At 34.9% G+C, this 23,394-nt stretch overlaps 1 protein-coding gene across 10 annotated transcripts in view; it reads right to left on the minus strand.

The window, feature by feature from the left end:
* The window catches only part of Smg7 (SMG7 nonsense mediated mRNA decay factor), an 82,280-nt gene that overhangs the window by 29,120 nt on the left and 29,766 nt on the right, over nt 1–23,394 (minus strand). For 6 of the 10 annotated variants that reach the window (XM_015491712.1, XM_015491710.1, XM_015491713.1 and 3 more), the window contains exons 2-5: nt 15,287–15,425; nt 8,636–8,667; nt 6,308–6,425; nt 4,695–4,827 (exon numbers count right to left, since the gene is read on the minus strand). In XM_015491712.1, coding sequence (XP_015347198.1) covers nt 4,695–4,827; nt 6,308–6,425; nt 8,636–8,667; nt 15,287–15,402 — 399 coding nt within the window. In that variant the 5' untranslated portion in view covers nt 15,403–15,425. The remainder of the gene's footprint in view (nt 1–4,694; nt 4,828–6,307; nt 6,426–8,635; nt 8,668–15,286; nt 15,426–23,394) is intronic. The other 4 variants (XM_015491714.2, XM_015491711.2, XM_048809858.1 and 1 more) reach the window with 1 other exon arrangement.

Genomic DNA, 23,394 nt, shown 5'->3' on the forward strand with positions numbered 1-23,394 from the left:
GGGGGGGGGGCTGGGGTATAGCTCAGTGGTAGAGTGGTTACCTAGCACATGTGACTATCTGGGTCCAACCCCCAGTACCAATAACAACAACAACAACCCAAAAAAAAAAAAAAAAAAAAAAAACACCCAGTAGATCTTAATGTTGATCACTGAGCTTTTCTTTTATATATTTCTCTAATTAAATCTTTTCAGTTTCCTGCATTCCTCCCACCTTGTCAAGGGCTTAATCCTTGGTCCCTACACAGTTCTTCCCATTCTATTCTCGTTTATTAAACTCTCAGAAATATATTCATTCAAATATTTTTTCCTAAATATTATTATATTCATTCAACGATTTGCCTACCCTCTCAGGCAAAGATTAATGTGGTAAGCAACAGAAATACAAACATGAATAAGAAAATCTGTGTCCCTGAAGAGCTCATAGCCAAATGCACAAGTCAGGTAGATAGAAAAAAGGGACAGGAAAGAGGAAAAAGGAAAGGGGAAAAGAGGAAGGGAGAGAAAGGAGGAGAGGGAAGGAGCGAAAGAAAGCAGGATGAATAGCATAAATCAATAGAATATTCTATATCTATAATAAACTTCATTCCCTAGATTATTTTGTCTCATCCTTTTGATAAAGCAGCAGCAACACAGTGTATGTAGCTATACAGTTCCATTTTTTTTTCAGATAAGGATGTAAGAACAAATATCTAGTGATTGACTAAGATTACAGAATTAGAAATACCTGAATTCTATCATCACTCTGGCATGTACAGAATTCACAATCCAAAATAAAACACCATCTAAGTACCTAACTCAAGTATCTGAAAGGTGCCACCTTTTTCCTAAGATACCTCCATAACGAAATATAAAGCCAGTGAGTGCTTCCTCATTAACTATCCACTTCATCTTTCCTTGTATTTGTACATCTGTAATGGGCAAGGAACTTGCTGACATAATATTACACTAAAAAGTGGGAAGTAAGGAAACAGAAAGCACCTGCCCACATCCATGGCCCCTTAAAAAAAGGGAAGCAAAACCCAAAACTCTGGAATATAACAAGAAAACATGAGAGGATAAAGAACTGAGTTCAGTAGTTACTGAAAGAACAGACTGAGAAACTAGGCAAGGCAAAAAGATAGATCACCAAAAAAAGTAAATCAAATACAGATTTTAAAAAATCATGTAGAACAGCTTTGTAATAAAATATGCCAGAATCCATGAATTATAGGTAGAAATATCCAACAGAACAAAAGTTCTGCTGGTAAAAAGGTTCTGGGAAAGACAACTCTGTTTTATTTAGAGGCAATAACAAGGTGGAACCAAAAAAGAGGAAGTTGAACAAAACTATATTTGGCTTTTTTTTTTGAAACTAAAACTATATCCTATCTTTATATATGATCCTGTATCCTATCTTTATAAAGTATCCTGATGTACTTGGCAGCAGTTTCCTAAAACTAGGTGTGTGACTAAGATAAGAAGCTGTTTAGTTCATTTTATTGTAGCATTAACCAGGAGATACTCCTAAGGGTAGAGGCTGAATAACTAATGCTTTGTGTTCTCCTCAAACTCCAATCATAGAATTGCCCACCCTACTCTTTTCACAGATCAGGAAGTTAAGTACCATAGAGGTCAGTGACTTGCCCAACTGTCACAGTTAGCACTAGAACAGTACTAGACAATATGTCCTGGCTTCTGACTCATCACGTGCTCTTTATACTGTTCCATTTCTCCTCAGCTCTTCACTCTATGCCAAGAATGAAGGACTGATTATGAAGGTACAGAGTATCACCTTCACTAATGTAGAAACTTAATCCCTTTTTCGCTCCCATTTTCTTAGAATAAGGACTACTATTCTTTGATATATAAAAATAACTTACAGTAGAATGTTATATCTTTACTTTCACCAGGAATTTCGTATCTGCTTCAGGCACTAAGCTTTAATTTGTTAACAAAGTGACAGCTAAGAAATCAAAGGATCTTTGCACAAAACCCAAGTGTGAATGATCACACACAGTTTTCATACTATTCCAATCAGACTATCATCTCCTCTCTGCTGAAATCATAAGTTATAAAATGAGCCATTCATTATTTTATACAGTATGGCAAGAAAAACACTGTAAATTAAATGGTGACTTGCCGTTAGTCTTATATACTGAAATCTAAAAAGTCTACGATAAACTTACCTCTATTAGAATATGAAAAAGGTTTAGAAATGAAGAAATATGTTACTTATTAAGCCCACTAATGACGTCTATGTTTTCAAATCTAATTGGACACTTTTAAAATCTTAATTTACTTCTTACCAGCACTCAAACGGGGTTGATCACTTCCTTTCCTCACTGAAATGTTCTTGTTTGGCTCCCAAGTCCCCTTTCCCTGATTTTCTTTTACCTGCAGCTGTTATTCCTCTTGAGCTAAACCTGTTCCCCACTAAGGGTTCTGTACTGTAATCATAAAATTTATGACCATGACATTTTTACCTTTTCACTGGGTTCCAAACATGTTTATGCAATTACCTATTAAACAACCCTCCTTTAACATCAAATGGGCATCTTTCTAATTTAACATGGACAAAGTTCCTTTCCTCCTGGTGATTCCCATCTTAGTAAACGGTACAACCATTCAACTAGCTACTCTTTGATTTATCAGCTTTGATGACTCCTTTACCCTGAATTCCACAAACCTAACCCAATCCATCAGAGGAAGCCCTATTGGCCATACTTCAAAATTCATTTCTTTCCATTCAAACTAGCTTCTACCCTCAATTCCAATATCAAGTAATCTTTTAAAAATGCAAATCAGAACATGTTATTACTCTCCAATGGCATGCAATTATACTAAGGATTAAAATTCAAAACTTCAGTCTATGTGGTCATATAATGATCTGGAATTGATCTACTTCTTTAATCTGATAAACGAGTCTGTACTGCATATAACCAAGAAAGATGTATGAAACATTTTTGTTAGTAACACTATTAATTGTTTCAATGGTAAAATAAGTCAAAATAAAATGCAAGTCCTAATAATGTTAACATCTGAAAAGTCTAAAAAAAGCATAATGTGAAAATAAAGAAGTTTGTTGGTACTTATTCTATCATTCATAATTGGTCAACCACTGCCTGTAGAATGCAGGTAGGAAAGAATCAATGCTTATAAAAACTTCAAAAAATTAATTTCAAAATTAAATTGTCCTTGTATTTTCTCTTATAAAATATGAGACACTTGAATGATTTTATTATTCACCAGCATACAGAACACTTTTATAAATACCATGGTTCCTCAATAAAAATGTACTTTGCATATTTGTTTTGATTTACCAGTATCCAATCATATGTATATCACATCATAAAAAAGGTTAAGAATTAATTTTAAGATAACAAACCAATCTGTCTAATGGCTATTGAATGTATTGCAGAAGGTAAAGAGTCTTCCCTTTCCAGAAGCATCCGCTTACACTGCTAAAAGCTGGCGTAACACTGAAAATGAATTTTGAGAATATGAATTATACTTGAGTTCTTTCAATTACGAATTGTGATGAATGTTTTTGATCTAAATAAAACATAAAAAACCTCTATAAGATGACTGATGTCTTCCAGTACAGAAATGTTTTTATTTTTCTTAAAAAAAAAAAAAAAAAAAAGAATAAGAACATAAAGGCAAATATAGGTAGGTAGCAAGCAACATAGAACTGGCCCAAGACTTCAGTATAAGATCTATATTATATTATGATGCTAGTTTATATATAAAATTTTATTAATTAAATTACAAATTGATAATATGGGAATTTAAAGGATTATGCTTATAGCAAATAAAATTCCATGGTCAAAAATAAAATTTATTCATTCCTTGCCTGATTTTTATCTGGATGTGACCAAGGAAAAGAAAAATCTTGTGAAAATTATGAATAATATCTTATTACTTAAACTAATAAAAAGTTATTCCATTTTGTAGGTAGTTTAAAACATTTCAAAGCCAAGATAAATTCTCCTATATAAATAATACTATAACAAAAACCCACCTGATTTTACAAAATTTAATTACTACTACTACTATTACTACTCTCTTTATTTTTTTTTTTTCTTTTTTGTTTTGGTACCATGGATTGAACCCAAGGGTGCTTAAACACTGAGCCACATCCCCAGCACCACCACCCGCCCTTTTAAAAAATTTACTTTTATTTATTATTTTGAGGCAGTCTTACTAAGTGGCTTAGGGTCTCACTAAGCTGTTCAGGCTGGCCTTTGAACTTGAGATTCCCCCTGCCTCAGCCTCCCACATTGCTAGAATTACAGGTATGCACCACTGTATCTGGCAAAATTTAACTACTTCTTATCTAGAAAATTTAACTACTTCTTATCTAGCATAACATAGCTTGCTTTCATAACTATATTCATACCCATAAACTCACACTTGGAACTGATTACTTCCACTGTTTGACTAAAACTTTGCTTTCATTGCCCCTTTTCTATTCATACAGTTATACCTCCAACCTATAAGCCAAAACCAATCAACTTAAGAGTCGAGTCTTTAGTTTTTAAAAATCTTCTGGGAAATAATTTTAGAAACCTGTATTCACTTGAGATTATAGATATCAACCCCTAGATGATTCTTACAGTGGTTATACAATGTGTTTAGATGAAATAAAGATGTGTGAGAAGAGAAGAATATTTACTATTAATACTAGGAAAATTGGTGTACAATGAAGAACTCACCTGGGTATAGAAGCCACTAGCTGCCTCTAGGAACAGAGAAAGGTTTGCCTGAACTTCACTCCGATTCGGGTTTGCTCGATTCTTTGCCTGTCCTTGTAGTGTTGTGATCTGATTCTTAAAGGCATGATTCCAGCTGAAAACAAAATGTAATTCTATTTGGTATAGCAGTGACTCACTGGGCAGACACTGGTCCCCCTGAGAACAAGAAAGAACTGTTTGTTATAATTATACCACACTGGACAGTAAACCTGCATTAAAGTTATTCATGTATTTAAATAACTTTATGTTCCCCCTTAAACAAGACTAGACATGCAGTAGAATCCAACATTTAGTAAACACTTACCAAATATTTAAATAATAAGACTGTAGCCTCAGCTATTAATCTTTTAGAGCAACTACAATTAGAGCCTATTCAGAAAATCTAGTATAAAAATCAGAACTACAGTGGCAAGATTATAAAAATAAGCTATTAACAAAATTCCATACATTGTGCCAAAAATACCTAACTGTACCCTAAGAAGTGACAATGTAAAGGGGAGGGGTGTAAATATTAAGCTATGCTTTATCTCTTATTTTACCAAAAGCCATTTCCCATAGCACTTTCTTCCCTCCATAACTAATAGTTTTAGAGAATCAGTTTACATTCAGTTTTGGTGAAATACAATCTGTAACTTGAAAATCATAGTAACTAAAAGGAGGTAAACACAAGAGTTATAAAATTTTACTAAAAAAGCACCTAATTTTAATTAAATCAACATCAACTTAAGGTACTAGGTTTTTTTTTTTTAATGATTTAGGAGGTCATCACTCCCTCATTATTGCTACTAAGATCTCATCTTGACTCTAATACCACAGACATGGATTCTGATTAGTTGCTATTTAGCTCTATTAACTAGGTTTCCTAAAAATATAAAGTATATAAAAAAGGTGAAACAAACGGGAAAAACTTATCTTCACCACAACTTAGGGTAATGGACATTACTAGACAATATCTCTTCACTGACTTTCAAATTTCCACTAGGTTAATGTCCCTGATCCAATTTTTAAGGCAGGGCCTTCTGCAAGAGGTATTTATTTACTCACTTGGGAATCTGGTTATCTGTTATCTTACCCTTCATAGAAAGAACAAATGGAATAGCATAAATACACAAAATCTTTAATTTGTATTGGGAAGGAAAAAAGAAAATGTCAATTTATTTGATTAACTTTCTATAATGCATATACATTTTTCTGCTGGAGAAATTTATAGGATCACATTTACCAAAGAAACATTTTTCTAAAGTTTTTTTGTTGTTGTTTAAATCATGACTTAAATGTAGGACTGAAAACAGATAATCAAAAATTCTTAGCACTTGAAATATGTTTTTCTGATATGCTCTAAAAGACGGCCCTTTATAAGATTCCATTCTAAACATTTCTTTCTTACCTTTAAAACTGTACCTGAAATATCAATGGCCAGATATTTTGTTTAAAAAAAAAAAAAGTTACAAAAATAATTAATTTCTTCCTACCAAAAAAGTTTGTTCTAAGGTAGGTTAAAAAATAACCAACCAGTTTTAAAGTCTTGGTGAGAGTCTTGATCTTACAGGAACATCCCAAATGATAATACTTACAGATCCTGTTCTACTTTCTTGTCTAAAGCGTATTCCAAATCAGTAACTAGCATTTTCTGGTACAGGTCCTGCAGAGCCTGCCTGGATGTCCAGACCTCAGCTGGACCCAGCTTAGAATCTGAGTAACAAAACAAAAATACAACACACAGACAGGTAAACAATAATTCCTTCCCTTTCCATTCCCCAAACCAAATTTACTCTAAATATATTCCAGGCAGAAGTTTTATATTACCACATTTCAAATGTCCACCTTTTAGCTAATGGCTGTGATTTAAGATGCTTTCATTTTTGTTAATCTTTTAGTTTTGAGATAATATCATGAAATGAAATGGCTAAAAAAAAATATGAATGGTTTATCCTTTGCTACTGGTTTGGTCATATTCATACCACTGGAAACCATATGCTTCACAGTAAGTCACTCTATTTGAAATAATGGACAATCAAGTTGGAATCTCTACACTCCCGTTATCTCTGTCCAAAGCGGACTTTTCCTTTTTATTTTGAATTATTCTCAACAGTGTTCACATAGAATTCTCATATTGGCTCGCCATCCAGCCGTTGCTTGGATATTTTGCTGTTATTCCTATTTTATACATGTCGATCTAATAAAGCCATGGCAATAGGAATTATCTTAATGGGTGATCAATTACTCTAAGTCACTTTTGTGAGCAATCCACACCTGCCATTTAATGTGAAGAATGGCCAGTAAAAGACTGGGAGTAAATTCCTTATGAGGCCAGATGAGAGCCTGGGTGTAGACTAAAATCAGGAAGTTAGACTATGACTATACATATTGTCATACTGTATGCCAAAGTCCTTCAAGGCATTTTAGGTATCAGTTATTATTTGACAGCAAGTTGCTTCAGTAGAAGAACTTAATAATGGACTTTTGAATTATACATTTCCAATAAATACCAGTTAAGGTATTTCATTTCTTTTAGGAATCCACTGCTGCACAATGGCTTAAACTTTACTCCTCTTTAGGTTTGCTAATCGTATCAATAACCACCACAATACTATTCTGCAAATAGAATCTCCTATATATTTGAGTTAATGCTCAAAAGAGTTTACTGACTAATAAGAATAAAGTCTATTATAAATTAAGTTTTCAATCACTAATAGATTAATAGATTTATTTAACCGTTTTGATTCATTGATAGCAAAAAAAGGGGACTATCAGAGATCATTAACTCTATCACATTGATTCATTTAAGCAAGAAGATTTAATGTTAGGTAAAGTTTCTGGACAGCTAAATGTTCCCTATAAAAGTCAAACTCTAAGACTATTTACTGAGGCTGTTAAATACTTCAAAAAAAGAAAAGAAAATGGCATAGATAGCCTGATGCTGCTCCATGAACTATTTTTGTCAGATGATTCAGATTATGCCTTCCATGCTAATTCAAAAGCAGAATACAGTAGCTGTTCAGAGCTGACAATGATACATACAATACGGATAATAATAAATCTATAATAGGCCTTCCTTTTTTCTCGAATAAGATGACAGTATAACCCATGAACTCCAACCATCAGCCTGTGATTCTAGAAATTGAGAAAAAGGTACCTCAGCAGTATTTACCTTCTTGAATTGTAAATCTTGGCAGGAATGCTAGTTATCAAAACAGTTTAATTTTTCATGGGTTTTACTGTAGAACTAAAATCCTTAAAAATTATAGTGAGATCTATTATCACTGGAGGATACACTGATCACTACATAGTTATTACTAAATAGGTTCTTATTTTGGAGTTAAAAATCTGCTCCTGTCAGTGGCTAACCCAGGAATTCTTTTAAAAAGACTTCAGCTATTATTCAAAGCAGCAAAGATATGGGGAAAAAAGAAAGAAATGTGGCAAGACAGCTCAATGAATTAAAAGCTTTCAGTAGAGTTTTCCTGTAAACATTTTTTCTGATGGCTTATTCCTACTCAATTTGGGTAATTATAAATAGGAAAAGAACACTTTCTCTAGGAAAATAATAACCAAACACCATAATTTTATGTTTTTACTTATATGGAATATAAATTATTTTCTGAATATCTTAAATTGATGATAAAAGTTAAACTGATGATAAAAAGTTCATAAAAAATGATTACATATATTAAATTAGGTAATATTCAATTAATTGTGGCATATGTTATATACAATTCCTGACAAGTATATACGTAAGAATTCAAAGTATAAAAATAACATATACAGCAAACAGCAAACTATCATCCCTTTTGGCAACTAGGTCAGGATTTAGTGCTACAAGTAATATAGGAGAGAGAATATGCTTTCATTAATTTAATGGTATAAAATAAGCTGTGAAAAAGAAATAAGTTAGCCAATACCTGTCATATCAGCCTTCAGGACTTCTGCCTGCCTAGATAGGGGAAGAAAGAATATCAGTTAGAAACAAACTAGGCCTGACCAACATAAATAACAATATAAATTAAGTGAAACAATTTATTACAATATAATTAAGGCTATTATATGTTCTTGCTTGAACATCCTGGGTAGCTAGCACTAGATCTTGACAAACAGGCCATTACTTAAAAGCTTACAGGATCATCAGTGACCTCTTTTATCAAGTAGTTGACTTTCTTGCTGCTTTCCTTCAATCTGACTTTTTAAAGGTAAACATTAAATGATTATCCATTAAAATTAAAAAGTTTTCCCTTGCTGCTGCTAAGGATCCTACTGTGTTTCTCATATACTAGTTATCACAGCTATTTCAAATTTTCACTCTTACCAAACTGTTGTTCCCCTTCTTCACTTCCAAATGACAGACCTATTTTATCTCAGGGAAATCAATTGACATTTACTAAATACTACATGTATATTGTCCTCTCCTTACCTCTTGTTAAAAAGATCAGAGGTATAGTACCTCTTATTTAAGACCAAAATTCCACTTATGTATGCTCTTTGTAAGGGCTTGCTCCTTTAATCAACACCTATCCTTTTTGACAATTTTTAAACTTCTACTGGATCCTTCCTTTAGCATTTAAACATGTCCAAACCTTTCATATATTTTAACCCCCACTCCCACCTCAGCCCTACACTTCTCTCTAGCTGATGCCTGTTTTTTCTCTCTCATATTCTCCAGGAATTGCCTGTATTCAAGAAGTCCAAAATCAAACTTATGGTCCATCCCCCAATCCCACGCCTGGTTGTCTTTCTAACATTTCTTTTTTTTACCTTAGCAAATACATATGGCTTTGCAGTTGTTAAAGGCAGAAGCTGGTAAGTTATCCGCTGCAACTTTCTTCTTTGCCTGAACTGCTACAAAGCCATGAAACTGCTTTCTCCAACTCTCACTTGCTCCATTTCATTGTGTTCTCCCACTGCTGTCAGAAGGCTCTTTTTAAAAATGCACACCTGGGGGCTGGGGCTACAGCTCAGGGGCAGAGCATTTGCCTAGCATGTTGTCAGGGAGGCAATGGGTTCGATCCTCAGCACCACATCAAAACAAAATAAAGACATTCTGCCATCTACAACTACCAAAAAAATTTTTTAAATGCAAACCTGATCTATCAATTATCCACTTACAACTTTACATGAATGATTTCCCACTGTTGTTGAGGTGTATAACAAAATCTTTGTTAAAGTGTCCTACAAAATTGTATAGTCTCAGAACTCGACTTTTACCACTCTTCCCTCCTTGATCTCCATGTTTCACTGCTGGACTTCTAGACCTTTGTAAAGGACAGTCCCTTTGCTAGGAACACCTCCTCCTCTTTGTCTGGTTAATTATGACTTACTCCTTCTCTTGAGTCAGAACCCATCTAGATTAAGGACATTCCTATTTATGCTCTTAAAGCACTTTGTATTTTTTCTTTATAGTACATATCATAAGAATGCTCACCACTGCAAAGGCTGCCTACCAGCACAGTGCCTAGCACACAGCAGGCACTTGACAAACATTTTTCCAATGAAGAAAGGAAAAGGTTAAGTCATTTTTGTATACTCTGCTTAATGACCTCATTCATATGTGGATCTAAAGAAGTTGAACTCATAGAAATGGAGAATAGAAGAATGGTTATCAGAGGCTGGGGAGGGTAAGGGGCAGGAGAGGATAAGAAGACACTGGTCAGTGGACACAAAGTTGTAATTATGGTGGAGGAATAAGTTCTGGTGTTATGTGGCATAGCAGGATAATCATGGTTAACAATATGTATTAAATATTTCAAAATAGCTAGAAGAGTGGATTTTGCATGTTCTCACCACAAAGAAATAATAAATGTTTGAGGTGACACCTATACAAATACCCTGAGGTATGATTATTATACATTCATTGAAACAACACACTGTGACCCATAAATCTGACAATTATACATGTCAACTAAAAGCAAAAAATGAAAAAAGTAACTGTAGTAAATTTCATTTAAAAAATAACTTTTTGATGTGAAAGCTAGAGATTAAGGTTCTAAAATTTTTACTGTAAATAGTTACACATAACGTTTTAGGTATTTAACAGAAATTACGAATTTTAATTTAACTAAAACAAAGTGAGCCCTTTTATTTTCTTAGTCTTTATGAAGATATGTTTAGTTTTAAACTAAGCTTTCAAATAAGAGAATCACAGTGGGGTACCACAAATCTCATGAGAGCAACCAATACAAAGGAACAGTATTAATTAGTTATGTTTAGTCCTAAAATGTGATATCATAATCATCAAATTCCATTATCCACACAGCCTAGGACCAGGTATCAACTTTTGGCATTAAAAAAAAACAAAACAAAAAAAACCTGTCACAAGGCTATTGGCTTATGCTCTTAGAATCTAAGAGCATATCATGTTTACTATCCTACCAATGTCCCCTTCTCTGCCACAATATGGAATACTGCCTCAATGAAGTATTAATTTTCCTTTTTTATTATGTACAATATATAAGAAATAAAATAAATAGATATGTGATCTTATGCAAAAGCAGGACAGGACAAAGTTGGCTATTACATTACTTTATTTCATTAAGAAAAAAAGTACTATACCTCAATTGTTCAATTGGTTTTAAAGACTTACGGTACAGGGGCTGGGGTGGGGGGTGGCTCAGTTGGTAGAGTACTTGCCTTGCATGCATAAGGCCCTAGATTCAATCCACAGCACCACACACAAGGGGGAAAAAATATGTACAGTAGATGAATAGTTTAAAGCCAATGCTTTTGTAAAGAGACAAAATATTTTCTCTTGGTATAGGGTACGGCAACATGAGTTTTCTTTCATTCCTGCTTTAAGCTAAATTAATGAAAAGAATGAGCCAAGAATCTAAAAAATTACATCACCATGCCATTATTTACAAAACACTTTTATAAAATATAAAGCTTTCAAAACATTTACTATATTGTCTTATTAAATAAGAGAAATTAATCACTTCTATCAAGCAATAAAAAGTGATTAAAAGACTGAATAAAGTCTGGATCACTGAGTGACAAATATGCTGAAGACTAACAGTCTGAAGCAGCACTCCTGGAGACATCATCATCTACAAGTAATTTCATGAATTCTAAGCACCATGTACTGTAATAGCTAACACTATACGCAGAACTTACTATTGTCAAACACTGTTCTAAGGGCTTTATAGAAAGTAATCATTTAACTCATGCTACGTAGTACTGTCCCCACTTTATCCCTGAAGAAAACCCAAGGAGATAAGAGGTTAAGTAACATGCTGAAGATCAAAGTTAGTAACCAGTAAAAATAGCATTTGAACTCAATCAGTTTGGTTCCAACACCTAGTTAGTTCCTAATCATTACATTAGAATTCCTAATACAAGAGTACATAGGAAAAAAAGATGGAGAATGTTTGATAGTAACAGTCCAGAGAACTGGGGATTTTAATACTTAACCATTTTAAGATAATTTTTTAAAAAAAGAAAAAAGAACCCTAAAATTTGGGTTATCTTTTTAAACCAATTCCTTGATCATACACAGCACTTATATAACAATGCAAGGTAACAAATAAAGATTACATTCTCTTAAGAACATTCACTCTAAAATTCATGGTTTAAATACAAGATATTTCTAAATTGGGGGCACATAAATAGGAGATTCCTTCTATCTGAACTCCAGATCCACTTTCTCTATAAAGAGAATTCAGAAATATAAACCCATATCTTCTAAACTCAAAGCTATTGAGAAAAGGCAAATCACTCCCTTTTTTTCGGTGGTGGTAAGAGTACCAGGGATTGAACTCAGGGGCACTCAACTACTATGGCACATCCCCAGCCATATTTTGTATTTTATTTAGAGACAGGGTCTCACTGAGTTGCTAAGTGCCTGGCTAAATTGCTGAGGCTGGCTTTGAACTCTTTGATCCTCCTGCCTCAGCCTCCTGAGCTGCTGGGATTACAGGCGTGCGCCACTGGGCCTGGCCCACCACTCCCTTTTACTCTGAGAGAAGAGGTTAATTTCTTTCCTTGGGGGGTGGAAGTAGTGTGAGCAACGGCCAAGGTAGATTTTCTTATTGTGTTAATTTGTTTACTTGTTTCCAGAGTTCTAAGGAGTAATTAGGGGTAACAATATTCTGTAATTATATCCATAAATCAAGAACCTAATCATAATAATTTACACTAAATAAGAGGCCAGATACTATAAAGTGAGTGTAGTACACTTACGCACACACTCACAAAACCACATATGCAATATATAGTTTTCTCAGACATCAGTATGTCTCATGATGTTAATCACAGAAAACCAAATCATATTTCGGCATTGTTGAATTTTGCTGAGACTCAAGGATCCAAAGCTCCTAAAGGAACTTTTCTCAGTATCTTAGTAAAAATACTAATCAGCTTTCTCCCTATGGCACTTTATCAGGCATTTTAAAATTTCCTAATACTCCAAAGCTCTATACCATAACATTCACTGCACAATCTATATTCTTTGAAAATGTGTACCTAGTTTTACTTATTTATTTTTAAACATTTCTGGTTTAAAATGTGTGTGTGTGTGTGTGTGTGTGTGTGTGTTTAAGTTGTAGTTGGACACAATACCTTTATTTTATTTATTTATTTTTATGTGGTGCTGAGGATCTAACCCAGCACCTGGCATGTGCTAGGCAAGTGCTCTACCGCTCAGCCACAACCCCTGCCCATGTACCTAGTTTTATTAAGAGCCAGTTGTGATCTGGAAATTTCAAGGAAGAGAAGGCAAAAGAAAATAACACAACAATGAAAAGCAAAGCTAAGTCAGTGAGTGAAGATGACTGGAACACTACTTGGTAGGAAGCCTCAGAAGATGAAGCTGGAGAACACCAAGGAAGACAGGAGATTGTGAGAAGCATTGTATGAATGTTAAGGAGTTCAAATCCTACACTGTAATGAATAAAAAACCAAAGCTTAAGTTTATGTAAGGTATATAGCATTGTTAGATTTGCTATTTAAAATGACTTCTACAAGATTTTTGAAAGATGGATTTTAATAGCTCAAGACTGGAAATGAGAAAGTGATAATACAGGTGGATGGAAAAACTCAGACTGAACAAATATCTGGAAGTTAAACTAATAGAAGGGAGATAAAGCAGAGGAAAGAGCACAAAAATCTCTCCCAGATTATTAGCTTAGACAGCTGGGTATCTGAAAAGGTAAATGTGTGTAAGCAGCCATTTGGAGATGAGATACTATGGGGAATAAATAAAACAAATTCCATAAAATAACATAAGTGATCCCTCAAAAAGGAGAAGTCATCTGACTGTGACCACCAAATTACTTTTGCTCATTTGGTTACTGACTGGCTAGCCAAATGTCCACTCCCCCTCTACTGCTTCATGGGATTCCTTCTGCAGACACATTGGGTTGAAGATTTTTCAAGGTGGAAAAATCCTAGGTTCTCTACCACCACACAATGCCAAGTGACAAAAGAACAATAAACTGTTTAGATATCATGAAGACATAATAGTATGAACAGAAAATAAATCCAAGAAGGAGTTAAAGAATTGAGTCAGATGTTTTTCTTTTTTTTTTCTCTCTAAACATTAGTTGTCATTATGTCGTTATTTAGTATTTTAAAAACTGGATCTGATAATACAAACTATAAATTATAGAAATGCCACGCTAATGATGAAATGCCACGCTAATGATAACAGACTCTAAATCCATCTGTTAAAAATTAATAATCTAATAATACAATTAGATCATGTATGCTTTCACCTATTATAAAATCTTTGAATTGTACAGCAATTCTACCAAGTGAGATATAAGCTCTCCATTTTGCTAATGAGGAAATGGAGGCGCAGAGTGGTTAAATTTGTCCAAGGTCACACAACTAAGAAGTTCCAGGGCTTGGGATCCACCTGCAATCTACTCCCAGAACCAGAGCTCATAAGCATTATAGAATAATGTAAATCTTTTGAAACAGCCTCAATACAGGTGTCACTGTCACAGCACTGATTTGCAGGAGCAACTATCACCTCTCAGTTAAAGGCCACATCTATAAAATTAAGCATCTTCCCATGTTCTGTCATTATAAGATGCTATAGCAAAGAGTTACTAACTCATCATGTAAAAGACTTCTCTAGTACATTATCATAAACATATTTCTTTAGGCATTAGGGAGGCTTAACTGCATCCCATGCTAATGTAAAGAAACAAGAGCTGATGTCTCTGGCACGCAAATATATTACTATACATGTAATTGAAGCACAAAATCTTCATTCTAGAGAATAATTTACAAGATAGATCACATCTCTATGCTTATAAATATTCAGAAAACTAGTACATAACATAAAAATCTCTTAAATTTACTTCAGTAAATTTTTAAACAATTGTTCCTTGGATCACAAGATACAAATGCTCATGACAAAGTAAACATGCCAAAGTTCTCATAAAGCCACATAGGTTAAAAAAAAAAATCTTTAGCATGCCCCTCCCCCATCTTGGTCAAAATAAAATCTTTCACAAAGTCTCCAAGTCTTCCATTAGTGTTCATGAAATACAAATACTTTAACATACATCTCTAAAAAATGAATAAAAACATGTAGAAATCCCTTGTAAGTTTTATCCTACCTAATATTACTTGATTTCAGATGCTCCTCTGATTTCAAGTTTTCGGTCCTCATCTGGGACTTAAATGAAACGTTTTCTCCCACAATGACTATCTGCAAGAACATCCAATTTCTCATAAGGTAGAATGGTTTAAGACATTCTAAATAGAGGAGAGGAGGAAAATATGAGTTAACTCACAAAAACAGATTCCCCTGGAATAAAATTATTTTTCTTTGAAATGATTTAATGTGAAAGGCAAAGAAAAAAATACCAAAGTTTTTTCTTTTTATATTTAGTTTCTTAGAATACACCCTTTCAAATTGTTTCAAGTATTTCTAACAGATTCCAGTTATAGACCAAAATGTTATCCTTTCCTAGTCTGTCTCACTGGTTGAAAGCTGAGTGATCTCCATAGGACAGATACAGGTTACCCAACAGGGGTCTTGTAGGACCAGGTAAGAATGCCCTGCAGAATACAGAAGCAGAGAGACTCCTTGCAGGAAAAAACAAGACACATGAAACAACTAAACCACAATTACAGGTGATACGGATAATTCTAAGATTAGTTTTTTAAATGTCAGATTTTTAACATCTTCATTCATAGAACAAAATTGGGTCATTTTTAATGTGCTAGCTGCTACATGAAGGTCTAAGTACACAATGATAAATGAAACAGATATGGTCCCTACCATAGATTTAAAACTTAATGTAGAGACAGATCAACTAGAAAGGAGGAGGCAACAAAAAGTCGTGGTTAAAACCATGGGCTGGGAAGTCACTGTCTATAATTAATGGTATGGCAGGGACTAAGTCAAGATACAGTAAAAACAGCCCAATTTCTTGAGGGTATCAATTTAACTCAAAGATTTAGGCAGTTAGATAAGTAACTATTGATTACATTTGTAATTATGTACTAGACACCAGGCCAAATGTTCTATATGCATGATCTGATAGAATGGGAGTATAATATGATATATTGTATGATATGATATATTAAGTTAATATGATATATTGTTAAGACAGCTAGGAATTAAAGCAAGTTCTGCCACTTGCTAGCTATGTAACCTAAGGTGATTACTTCTCTATGCTCTGGTTTTGTAAGATAATAAAATAATCTACCTCACTGAGATGGTTTGAAGATAAAAGAAAGTAGTAGAAATAAAGCAATTAGGACCATAAGCAAGCCCTCAAAATGTTAGTCACTATTATCACTGTTATTATCATCATTTACAGTTATTATTACCCCTTCCAACAGTTCCAAAAGGTAAATGATATTATCTTCATTCTAAATTAGGAAACTAAAGCTATGAACCCATACTATCAATTCCACAATTGACCACAAAGTTTTCATAATTTCTGACAATAAGTTACACCTTAAGCCAGGCATGGTGGCACACGCCTGTAATTCCAGCAACTTGAGAGGCTGAGGCAGGAGAACTGCACGTTTGAGGCCAACCTTAGCAACTTAGCGAGACCACCTCAAAATAAAAAATTTAAAAAGCACTGGGGATGTAGCTCAGTGGGTCCCTGGGTCATCCCCAGTAGAGCAATAATAAAACAAGTCTTAAGAGAAATTTCAAACACGTAGCAGTGGACTTTGCTGCCATATTTCCAAAACATATATTCAAACTCTTGTGACTTTAACTGTACTTTAGTGGAAAAGAATGTTATAAAATACTTCATGATAAAACAGAAGTGCTACACAGCACATAAGATTCCACAGCTTTCTACTTTGCATTTTATGATCCAATGACTTTACTTTTAATCTATTAATGCTATTTTGCCCCCCAATATCTTTTTATTTTTAAGTTGTAGATGGACACAATCTCTCCATTTTATTTATTTATTTTTATGTGGTGCTGAGGATCGAACCCAGTGCCTTGTGTATGTGAGGCAAGCGCTCCACTGCTGAGCCACATCCCCAGTCCCTTGTCCCCCAATATCTTTATTCATGCATTTTCATTCAACCTGGCGTGTCCTCCCATTTCTTTCTTTATCTGGTTAAACCCTTCTCATATTTTAAAATTCAGCAACTCCTCTAAGAAAGCCTTGGCTTGGCCAAGTACTGACAGCACATCTTAATGCCCATTTCAACTACCGCAGTCACAGCATTATAAGAACTCATTTGTTTACACATCTACACTAAACACTGTCCTATTCCACCCTATACATCCTATACCTAACAGTGCCCTGTATTACAGTGTGCTCTAACTTAAATTAATTTGAACTAAACAGTCTCTCAGTTAAAGGTCAAGATCCTGAAAAAAAAAAAAAATCAAGGTTTCTCAAATTTTGATAATAGTTTTCAAAGTCTTCAGGAAAGCAAGGTTTTTCCATCTGAAAAAGGATAACAAATTCCTGTTTAAGTTCAGAAAACCTACCATTTTATACAGAGAAATAGACGACTGTTTACTTGGCTCTCTGAAGATTCAGATTTTACTTTCATTTGTAGTTTTCATCTATACATCATACACAGAACACTAAATATTTCTCTAGAAATACAAAATATTAAATCTCAAATAGAATAATCCAAGTGAAATTTAAATGAAGCTATCAACTGGGAAGCTATTTCCCCTCATCTCAAATTTTACATTAGACAAGGTATGCCAAGAACCATGATTTTCAACCCCATCAAAAAAAAAAAAGTCCAGGGGCTGAAGATATGGCTCAAGCGGTAGCGCGCTCGCCTGGCATGGGCGGGGTCACTTGGTTCGATCCTCAGCACAACTTAAAATAAAGATGTTGTGTCCACCGAAAACTGAAAAAATAAATATTTAAAAATTCTCTCTCTCTTCTCTCTCTAAAAAAAAAAAAAGTCCAACATCTTCCTCCCACCACCCAATAATCCATTCTTTGACAATTTAAGAATACAAGTAACAATAAATGTTGACCAGGATGTGGAGAAAAAGGTTTCACTCATACATTGCTCTTGAGACTGCAATTGATGCAACCACTCTGGAAAGCAGAATGGGGAGAGTCCTCAGAAAACTTGGAATGAAACCACCAGTTATTCCACTCTCAGCATATACTCAAAGGACTTAAAATCAGAGATGCAGCCACACCAATGTTTATAGCAGCTCAATTCACAATAGCTAAGCTATGGAACCAACCTAGGTGCCCTTTAACAGATGAATGGATAAAGAAAATGTGGGGCTGAGGTTGTAGCTCAGTGGTAGAGGGTTTGCCTAGCATGCGTGAGGCACTGGGTTCGATCCTCAGTACCACATAAAAAATAAATAAATAAAGTAAAGGTATTGTGTCCATCTATAACTTTAAAGAGAAAAAGAGAAAATGTGTTATATATACATAGTAGAATATTATTCAGCCATAAAGAAGAATGAAATTATAGTATTTGCCAGTAAATGGATGGAACTGGAGACTACCATGCTAACACTAAGCCAATACCCAAATGGCCAGATGTTCTAATATGCGGATGCTAACACATATTACTGGAGGGAGGGAAGAATAGAAGTTCATTCGATTAGACAAAGGGAAATAAATGCAAGAGAGGGGTATGGGAATAGGAAAGAAAGGAGAATTAATTAGACATCATTTTCCTCTGTTTGTATATGAATAGACGACCACTGAAACTCTACATCATGCACAACCACAAGAATGGGAAGTATAACTTCATGTGTGTATAATATGTCAAAATATACTATACTGTCATGTATATCTAAAAAGAACAAAAAAAAGCCTTTATAAAATATAAATAAAAAGTGTTTTTCAGAGACAAGATATATTATAGTTGGAATATTATTAAAGTTTAATCTCATTAGCCAATTTATGTGTTTTGATTGGAGAGTCTGATCCATTTATATTTAAAGAAATTCCTGAAAATGTACCATTTCCGTTTTGTTATTATCTCCTGTTTCTTGTAGTTGTTTTTTTTTTGTTTGTTTGTTTTGTTTTTCTTTTTTGCTTTAACTTGTACTTCATTGATATATTTTTTAAAGTATTTTTAGTTATAGATGGACACAATACCTTCATTTTTACTTATTTTTTCTATGTGACTTAATTTCCATTTAAAAATTCTTTGGTTTAAAAAAAAATCAATTCTTTACAATAACCCCTGTACCTTCACAAAATGAAACACACATAACAAAATTAATATATTAAAATCTAATACAGGTAATAGAAAAGAAAGAAAAAGAAAGCAAGTTTGAATAAAATTAGTATCACCATAAATACAAAAAGATCACCTTAAAAGATAACAATGAAGTAAACACATGCTTCCATATGTGGCTAACAGAAGTAAAGTCAACAGAATCCTAAATGAGGATATAAAGTAAAGCAAAAATGAGTAGATACTAGAATTAAAAACAATTGTAATGTAAAAACACACTAGACCAAGAAATAGTAAGAATAAGTGAAAAATAACTGACACAGTAACAACATGACAAGATAAAGCATTAGGATGTGACGGAAGACAACAAGCATGTCAAGAGAAGTTTCCAGACAAATGGTTAAAGGAAATGTGAAATATATACACAGTGGAATTCTAGTCAACTATAAAGAATGAAATCATGTTGGAAAACGGATGGAACTTGAGAACATTATGCTAACTGAAATAAGCCAAACTAAAGAGCCACACGTTCTCTCTCATATGTGGAAGCTAGAGAGGGGGAAAAAAAGGTAGGGAGTGGAAAAAGGGGGAGAGATCTTAAGAAAATAGAAGAGAAAGCAATAGAGTATAGGAAGGGGACCAAAGGGGAAGCAGGAGAGGAAGAAAAGAGGAGGTCCTGGGGAATGTATCAATGAAATCACATTGTGTACATGTGTGAACATGTACTAATTAGAACACCCCTACTATGTATAATTATAATGCACTAATAAAAATTTTTAATAACACACAAAAATAATAAAAATGAGAAAATATCTGTAAAAAAACGAATTTGATAAGGGACTATTATACAAAATTCACAAGAACTCTTAAAACTCAATAGTGAGAAAACAAGGATATGAGTATATCCTTTGACAGGTGATACAGAACAAGAACAAGGTTGGAAAAAGAAATAGCAAACAGTCATTTATATAATGTAGAGAACCAAATAAATTTAAATTATGGAAAAATAAAATTCAACTTTCTATCTTGAAGTAGGTAGATAATATGGCAGATGGCCAAGTTAATTAAACAGCTAGCAGCAACATTTAAAATACTATTTGACTTAAAAGAATCTATAAATCATTATGGTACACATTGTATAGTCTCTTCTTGTAAGTGGTTTCTGAAATTAAAAATCTAAAGATACACAAAAGTCAAATTTGATTTTCAGAGAATCATTAGCCTGGGTTGGGGTTGTAACTCAATGGTAGAGCACTTGTTTCACACTTGTGGGTACTTGGTTCAATCCTTAGCACCACATTAAAAAAAAAAAAAAAAAGGGTATTGTGCCCATCTGCAACTAAAAATATTTTTAAAAGAATCATTAGCCCATATTTTCAACACAATGATTTTATGTAGATAGTTTTTTTTTTTCTTTTTTTTTTTTTTGGTACCAGGGATTGAACTTAGGGGCACTCGACCACTGAGCCACAGCCCCAGCACTATTTTGTATTTTATTTAGAGACAGGGTCTCACTGATTGGCTGAGCACCTCATTTTTTGCTGAGGCTGGTTTTGAACTCAAGATCTTCCTGTCTCAGCCTCCTGAGCCACTGGGATTACAGGTGTGCACCACTGTGCCCGACCTAGATTATTTTCTTATTTAAGTAAAGAAATAGGTGCTATGTTATAAGCAAACAATTTAACAAATTAAACATGACACAGATCAGAAAGAGTTTATGTGTATTGTTTTATTAATGGCCCCCAGTGAATCACATACTTCCTGGCACCTGCACCCTCATGAACTCCCTTCACTCAATGATCCTGGGCTTGGTCACCTGGCTTACCTGCGCTAACTGGGTTTCAGCAAATATGACACAAAGACTTGATAAGCACTTGTTCATTTTTGTAAAACCACCCACTGCATTATGTAACTGAGGATAAGAGAGTACTTGGAAAGAGAGATCTGTTTTTCCCAGCTATCACAGTCATCCCAAGTGAGGGTCCAGACATTTGAATGAACTGAATCATGAAGGTCAGGATCAACTTGACTTAGTCTGAGGGGTGAGAGATCTTCCAGCACAACCTCTGAAGATATTAAGATATAACATGAGCTAACTTAAGATCTACAATGGTTTCACCTGGCTGCTGTGTTACACTAACAGGCTTACCAATAACAGCAGTAGTAGAGACAGTAAGATGCAGTCAGACTCTGTCCAATAACATTTGTCAGCAGATTGATTGTTAAGTGGGGGGTGGGGAGATCAAGGACAATTTTCAGTATAAGAAGTGAAATCAAGGATTTACCATTTACTAACATGGGAAGGCAACTGAAAATTTAAGGAGAAGAGTGTTTTTGGGAAAACAATGTTTGGCACATGATGTTACATAAGCATTTGTTGAGAGCCACAGCCAAAGGGGCCCCAGCAAACTTCCAGCTGCCAGCAAACTTCCAGCTGCCGGCTGATGATTGGCTCACAGCGGCCCCAGCAACATCTAGCTGATTGGCTCCTCGGCCCCAGCAACATCTAGCTGATTGGCTCCTCTGCGGTGATGCTCATTGGACTGTTTCCCTGCCCTTTCAGACCACGGAGCTGCTCATTGGGGGACTTTTTTTGGCTCCGCCCACGTGACCCAGCCAATCGGCCTCAAGAGCAGGAGGATTGTGGGAGGTGGAGAGAAGCTTGTGTGGGAGAGAGAGGCTTGTGGAAAGCCGGTGGTGGCAGTTGAGGCTCTGAGGATTTTTCCTGAGAGGCTGTTTTGTTTGGCGTGTGTGGTTCTAAAAATAAAGTTAGTTTCTTTTGACAAGTGGCTCCTGATTGTGCCCAGCCAGACTGCGGCATTTGGTGGCCCGTACGGGGAGCGACTGAGGGTAAGTGAACTGCTCGCCCCTGAGGGCAGGGCAAGAGGATGGGTAGCCATTTTAAGATTCTTCTTTTGTTATTTTGTTTCACTTTTGTTTTAAGTTGCCTGTCCCTGGAGATGTGTAAGATGGAAAAAAAACCGCTCACATCTGAGGAACAGATAGGGAGAAAGGACGGATGGACATTTCAGGAGGCTATTATAATGATTTTGTGTTGTTCCAATTTTGTTTCACTCAGTTTCAGTTTTGTTAGGCGTTATCTTGTTGAGTTGTATTATAGTAGAAATACGGGATCAGAAATTAGTAAAAAACAAACTGAAAGAGTGTTAAGTAAATTGTTAGAGGAAGGAGGCATCTCAGTAAAATCAAGAACAATCAGGGCATACGTTGATACAATACAAAAATGTAGCCCATGGCTTTTTAAGGAGGAGTTGTTAAATATATCACAATGGAACCATCATGGTGAAGATTTAAAAAGAATAGAAAAGAAAAGCCCAGGGACTCTGCCAGTTGGCACATTGCCATTGTGGACGTTCATATCTTGTTTGCTTAGTCCAAAGCCTTCAGTTCAGACAATGGTAGAGGAAGAAGAAGACATAATGATTCAAGTAAAAGAGAAGGTCTCTCAAGTTAGTCAGACAGAGGAAAAGATTCAAGTAAAAGAGAAGGCCTCTCAAGCTAGTCAGACAGAGAAAGAAAGTGTAAAACAGAAAAAGCCATCAGGGGGAAAGTTACAACAGGAGACTGCTACTAACACCTTTCTATCACCAGAGGACGTAAGTGTCCAACTAACAAGGCCACCTCCATATGCTGGGAGGTCCCCAACCCCCGCAGTTGATAGTTGGGATCCTGAGACAAGATCTCAAATATTAACATGCCCTGTATTTGAGGCAGGAGGGCAGCGATTTTACCAAGTTTTAAATTTCAAAACAGTGAAGCAGCTAAAAGAGGCTGTAACAACCTATGGTCCTCAAGCACCCTTCACTGTAAGCATGGTCGAATCCATTAACAACTTGAACATGACGCCAGCAGATTGGGCTAATATGTGTAAAGCTGTGCTAAATGGAGGACAATACCTGTTATGGAAGGTTGCCAATGAGGAATTTTGCAAGGAGACGGCTAGGCGAAATGCAGCAGCTGGTTATCCTCAGAGAAATCTAGATATGTTGTTAGGAAAGGGACCTTATGAGGATCAGCAGCAACAAATTGCATATGATCCTGG

Source organism: Marmota marmota, unplaced genomic scaffold, assembly GCF_001458135.2.
Source record: "Marmota marmota marmota unplaced genomic scaffold, marMar, whole genome shotgun sequence".
NCBI lineage: Eukaryota > Metazoa > Chordata > Mammalia > Rodentia > Sciuridae > Marmota > Marmota marmota.